We start from the raw sequence: 6,309 nt of genomic DNA on the forward strand, positions 1-6,309 counted from the left end.
CTGGCGGAGGAACAGAGGCACGCGACCCACGTTTGTGAGTCTGGCGATTGCAGACCACACAGAGGCCTCACCTGCCTCTCCGCACTGCAAGCCACGGCAGCTTGGAGAGGAGGAATTTCTTTGCAGGTGTGACCTCTAGCTAGGGCAGTGCCGCAGAGGCGCCTCCCTGCTGCTGCGTTTGACTCTCGCTCACCTCCAGTCCTCAGGCTGGACCGGGGGATTTCACCTGAAGTAGGGGCTTTACTTCTGGGGCTTTGCCCTTTCCAGACAAGTGCAGGTCAGGGCCTCCCCTCCCTTGACAAGGAAGTTTTAAGGAAACTGGGTGAGCTGAACTTCCTTGCTGGCTCAGAGCTACGCTCTGTGCCTGGACACGTTCGGTGGAGCCAGAGGAGTGCCAGGAGCTCCTAGGGTACTCGGTGGGCTCAAGTGTGACGAGTGTCGGTTGTCCTGGGAGGATGGAAGGCTGCTGTTTAACAACAGCGGTGAGCGATTGTAAAGGCTGCAAACACACTTTCTGGCCTCCTGCTCCTCTCCTCTTCCCTCCCCTAGCTGCCTCTTGGCTCCTAGCTCTGCCCCTGCCCCTTTCACAGCTCCTTGCCTGGCTGGATTGCTCTTCCAGAGCACTAGACTTTCAAGTCTAGTCTGGCTGTGTCCTCAAGTTCCTTCAGAACAGAGGTTCCTTCCAGAGGTGACAGGTGCTCTGGGAACCCAAAGGGAGCCAGGCTGCCACCCTCAAAGGTGGGAAGGGACGGTAACTTCACAGCCACACACTCCTGAGTGGTGTTCCCCTTTGATGCCACTGGTGTGAGGGACGAGTTGAGAGCTGGAGGCTCTGGTCACAAACAGGAGACGCTGACTTAGGAACGCTTCCGAGCTTGGATGCAGGCAGCCAGGAAACCCAACACCCACTGATGGACAAGACGGAGGAGACAGGTAGACGTGCTGTAGGTTAACAAGAGCTTAGATTAAAACTGAGGTAACAAATCACTTCTGAGTGGAAGTGCCTCAGCAGATACACAACCCATGAGCTGGGTGGGAGGAACGTGCAGACCTTACTGGAACTCCTGAAGGGCTGCTTCGTAACTGTGACCACGGAGAACTGCAACCCAGGGGCTGTGCAAGAGTGAAAACCCCCAGTTTTGCTCAACTGCAACCACCCCCCAAACTGCCCAATGAGTAACCCCCCAAAAAAGGGAACTGCAGAGAAGTGAGCAAGCTCGTTCGCAGGGCAGAGACTGACATCCTCCTGGGCAACCCTGCAGCTGCCGCTGGGAACTTCCTGCTCTGTTGGACCTGTCACCCTTCACGGGTAGAGAACAGGCACCCAGGAGAGGAAGGAGGGAAGGGTGGGGTGGGTGCCACCACTAGGCTGGCCACACACTTTGCTCCGGGGTGTCTGTGGCTGCGGAGGGAGGGTAAGAACGAGAGGTACAGGGCACTCCCGCTGCCGGGGCTGTTTCAGCTGTTGCCTGGAAAGGAATCAGGAACATTGTCAAAACCAGAGGTGATACTGGTGTTTCGTAGGCCATGACTGGGATGCAGCTTGGTGCTTGCTTACGTGGATTGTCCTCAGCAACTGGACCCCCTCCCGCCCGGTTCCGCAGGCAGGGGCTCTCAGCTCCCCGTCAGCTGCTGTAAGGATCAGCCTGGAGACGCACACGGCTGCCCCATATCACTCCTCACCCAGGAAGCACAGTCTGCTCTCCAGCATGGGTGCGGCGCAACAGCCCGCACCTCCAGCCCATCCCTGTCACAGCACTTGAGGACATAGCTCCTGAAAACGCTGTTATGTGGCAAACACTCTGCTCTGTGCCAAACATGCTGCTCTGTGCAACTGCTCAAGTCCTGCAGCGCAGGGCGTGGGGTACCCCACAGGGTACCATGGCCTGCCTGCACAGCAACACGGCCGCCTGCTCCTACGCTCCCTCCTACGCAGCCTCCTCCTGCTCCTCTAGTCCATGCTCGAGACCCGCAAACTCAGCCCAGGGGATGTGCTCTCACCTGGTTTGATTTATCAAAGGTAGCCCCTGGGAAGCCACTCACTGCAGGGGCCAGGCAGGGCGAGGGATTCCACCTCTGCCCTGCTGCAGCGTTTGGAAACTGCTGTGAGCAATGGATGGGTATCAAAAGTATTAAATAAATTACAGGAAACAAGAGTATTAAAGTACTTGCAACTTCTCAGAGAATCCTATCACAGCTGTACCAAAACCAGTATTTCTGATTCAGGCTGTCAGACGCTGGGCCAGAAACCCAGAGTGAGGAATACAGACACCAGGATACAGGGAGCTTAGAAAACTGCCTTTATTCTATTAGTTGTTGGAAAAATGAAAATACAGAAAGAGTTTAGTTGGCTGCAGAACAGCAAGAAGTTCACAGGTTAGGAGTCTGATCACTACATGGTAACCAAACTTACACAAAAGTTTCCTTTTTTTTTTTTAAAGTTTTGAAACTGGGTCCAGCAATGAACTTAAGGCAACTGAACAGTTCAGAAGCTTTGAGTGTGAGCAGGCTGTCTTTTCTCATCCCTACGGCACGTCATGGAAAAAACTCCTCCTGGGTGTGCAGACCACTCGAGTCGTTCAAATGGGTCAGACTCTTACAAATGAACAGGGGAAGAGGATCAGCTGCTTTCCATCGGACTTTATTTTCAAATACAGTTTCTTAAAAAACCCAGAACACCTTAACGCAGAGGTTACAAGTAACAGTATTAGGAAATCCAATTATACAAAAAATACTACATCTAAGCTGGGGTAAATAGATTTATTTTTGGTAACATACATTTAAACTGGCACTAATTACACAGTAACTAAAAGGTAACTAACATGAAACCACAGAACCCTCGCTTTTCCTTAGCTGAATGGGACTTGGTCATTTCAGAGTGATCACATTTTCAAACTAATGTTTTACACCACTGAGCCATGAAAATCCGATCTTCCTAAATGTGATAGCACTGAAGCTACACTCGATTCCACATACAGCCATGTAACTGTTGTACTCGATTAGAATAGGACGTTAGTTATAAAGTAGTTACGGACCAATCCTCTGTGCTGACCGCTTTTTCTCTTTCTAGAGAGAAGAAAGAAGATAGAGAATTGTCTTCAATTAGCGCCTGACATATCCTGTGAGTGCAGAAAAGGTTTGTTAGAGGAATGTTGAGGTTAACCTTGGGTGCACAGATGAATTTGATGCAGATCGTTATAAAAATCATGGTTGGCTTCTAAATACTGGTAGCAAGATGACTCGATTTTTAAATCTCTTAAGTAAATTATAGATAATGAAAAAGGCCAGTAATCATACACTAAGATTAATAAACAGCACTTCAAAATTACTCAAGTGCAGGGTGCTGCTTTGGCCATCTTCCTCTGGCCACACTTTATAAGAGAAGGCACCCGGACTTTTTCTTGCCACGCCGGGCTTGCAAAGCAGCTCTAGTGGCCATTTCAAAAACCTCCCTCACACCGTCTTTGGTCTTTGCCGAACACTCCATATACCCGAATGCACCAATGCGGTTTGCCATATCTCGTCCTTCCTCGGGTTTGACAGGCTCCTGGAACAGCACAAGAACGACGGGTGAGAACAGCCCACAGCCACGCCGACCCGCGCCAGCCCGCCCTCGCCCGCCCTGCTCCCAGCAAAGGAGGGGAACGTCCGGATTCGACGCACAGAATTAATTGCTTGGTTAGGAATTAATTGCTCCCCTGAAAGGGATCCTTTAAATAATAAAGGCAGATTTAAAATAAAATGTGCATATTTCCTCCGGATGCAGCATGCACCTCGGGCTGGAGCACACCGACAAGGCGTGTATTTGCATACTGCACCAACTCTTGAGAACGGGATTCATTTGCTAACACCTCCACGCCTGAAGGCTGCAAGACCCTTTGAAACTTGAGCAAATGGTTGCTTATTTCTGAGGAAACATTTATGCAACTCTTTGCCACAACTGTAACAAAAGCCTATGAACAAATCACAAACTTAGTGCCTCAGACTTTGTATAAAAACAAATATTATGCAACAGGAGCAAAAATCACTGGGCAGAGCGGAATATCTGCAGTCCCATACCCGAGCTGGGGGTTTCAGACACGATCTGAAAATGAAACCTTGTGATAGGCGCAGGAACGGCCTACAGCACCTGCGATGAGTGCCTCAAAACACCGGCCCTCAAAGCCAGTTCAACACACGAAACAAAGCACGAGCGTGCGTGCCCTTGACGCGTTCGTGTCTCCTAGTTCCTTTCTACCTCCGGGACTGAGCTCTCCAGCTCAGCAGGCAGCTGGCTGGTAGTAACCCAGCAGAGCCATTATCATCGTCGAGGACGCCTTTTTCTAAGTCACACCTCCAAAGATGAGAGAAGAACCCCTCTGGTTCCGTCATGGCTACGCGTGGATTACGCAGCCCCCAGGAAGCTGGCAGCCAGCTGCGGATGCCCGGTCAGTGCTCTGCTGCAACCACTACGCGCTTGCTTTGCTGTAAGACTATGGGAAAGGAACTTGCCTGCTTCATTTTGGCCAGCTCTCGTCTTGTGTGCTCGTCGTTCCTCAGGTCCTTCTTGTTTCCTACCAAGATGATAGGCACGTTGGGGCAGAAATGCTTCACCTCCGGGGTCCACTTCTCTGGGATGTTTTCTGAAAAAAAATCAATCGAAGTATGACTGTAGGAAACGCCACTTCTGGGAGGAGAGTTTTATTCCAAAGCTTTTACCTGCTGCCTGAGGGGTTTTAGCTTGCTGGTCCACACCGATGCCCTTTGTTCTACTCTTAATTTGGGAAGCAAATAGACCTGCTCGAGTATTACCAAAAAAGCCAAGCCTGCCTATTTCAAGGCTGAAGGACACCCAACCTCTCGGCTTCTCCACGTCTCTCAGTAGCCACTCGACAAGGCATAAAGGTACTTCAAAGAACAGCAAGCAGAATTCTGAAGTAGAAAGTTATGGAATATTTTGCTTCAAGAGAAACAATTTATTTATCTCCAGAAGCTAAAGATGGGCACAACCCTGAAGCGTAAGTTTTTACATCACATCATCCTTATAAAAAGCAACATCAGGCAACCACTCCGAACTCTGCCATTAACTGCAGCAGAAATGATGTTCTATAGGCTAATTATGGATGCACAAAAACAAAGACTCTGTGTAAGTCATTTGCAGATTTGCCATTTCTCCCCATCTGCAGCAAATTAATTTGAACTCATATACAAGAAACTCCTTCCTCCTAACATAACTTCCCTGTATGACTTCTGTGGCTTTTTAAGTGGAGTGGCAAATGGAAGACTTGAGGGCTTTTGAAAGCAAAACCTTGATAAATTCTATATGGCAGGAAGCGTTGAACAGCCCAAAACATTCGGCTCTGCTTTCAGAAACTCTCAGACATCTGTGATTCACTCGTGGATGTACCTGCGGGCTACATAAACCCTTTTCATCTTCACAAAATTCCATTCAGCTTTTGAAGAGACATTCACTATTATGGCATTGGTTTTTTGCTCGAAAGAACAACTTAGACAAGTATTTTGAAGGCAGTTTTTGCACTAGAGCCAGAACAGCACTCCTGCAGCTGCACCTGGAGCGCTGCGGGGGTGCAGGCTCCAGACAGTGCGCACCTGAAGAGCTGTCTGGCAGCACCCTGCTCCCCCCACTGCTCCAGGGACACAGGCGCCCTCATCCCGGCGAGCAGGAAGCGAGGAAGAAATAGCCAAGATCAGACTTGACTTAACCAACCCCCTCTGCTCCTGCTCCAGGGCTCAGGGACCCATCTTGTTGCCAGGGCGGTCAGTTAGTCAGCTCTGCAGCCTGCGTAGTAGAAGGGAGCTCAGCTCAACCCTGGTAGGCAGCTGCTAAGAGCCACACCAGGCCTGGGCACTGCACCGCTGCCGACTAAACCTAGAGGGGAGTTGGCGGGAGAGGTCGCAGCGGTCAGTTAGTCAGCTCTGCAGCCTGCGTAGTAGAAGGGAGCTCAGCTCAACCCTGGTAGGCAGCTGCTAACAGCCACACCAGGCCTGGCCACTGCACCGCTGCCGACTAAACCTCAAGCGGGTTTGCAGGGAGAGGAAGACAATGAAAGATGTCTCTAAACACAGGGTCAGGTGGAAGTGATGAAGAGAGAGATTGGGATTTCCCAGATGTCAGACTGGCATTGCTTTTCCTAAAAAAGACACTTTCCCAGCCAGCTGCCTGTTCACCAGCTGCTGCCTTTGGAGGCAATGCGAGAAACGAGACTGAGCAGCTACCAAACGTTATCCCAGTCAGACTGTCACGCCACCGTAACATCTTAAGGAGTATTTTGTTTGCTCATTTACTCAAACCTTCTGTGAACTGCAGCA

At 50.3% G+C, this 6,309-nt stretch overlaps 1 protein-coding gene across 1 annotated transcript in view; it reads right to left on the minus strand.

Moving 5' to 3' along the window:
• Positions 1-2,277: 2,277 nt before the first annotated feature.
• RHOA (ras homolog family member A) overlaps positions 2,278-6,309 on the minus strand; it is an 8,357-nt gene continuing 4,325 nt past the window's right edge. Inside the window, exons 3-4 of the mRNA XM_010137736.1 lie at positions 4,492-4,622; positions 2,278-3,547 (exon numbers count right to left, since the gene is read on the minus strand). Coding sequence (XP_010136038.1) covers positions 3,374-3,547; positions 4,492-4,622 — 305 coding nt within the window. The 3' untranslated portion in view covers positions 2,278-3,373. The remainder of the gene's footprint in view (positions 3,548-4,491; positions 4,623-6,309) is intronic.

The sequence above is a fragment of the Buceros rhinoceros genome, unplaced genomic scaffold (assembly GCF_000710305.1).
Source record: "Buceros rhinoceros silvestris isolate BGI_N320 unplaced genomic scaffold, ASM71030v1 scaffold27496, whole genome shotgun sequence".
NCBI lineage: Eukaryota > Metazoa > Chordata > Aves > Bucerotiformes > Bucerotidae > Buceros > Buceros rhinoceros.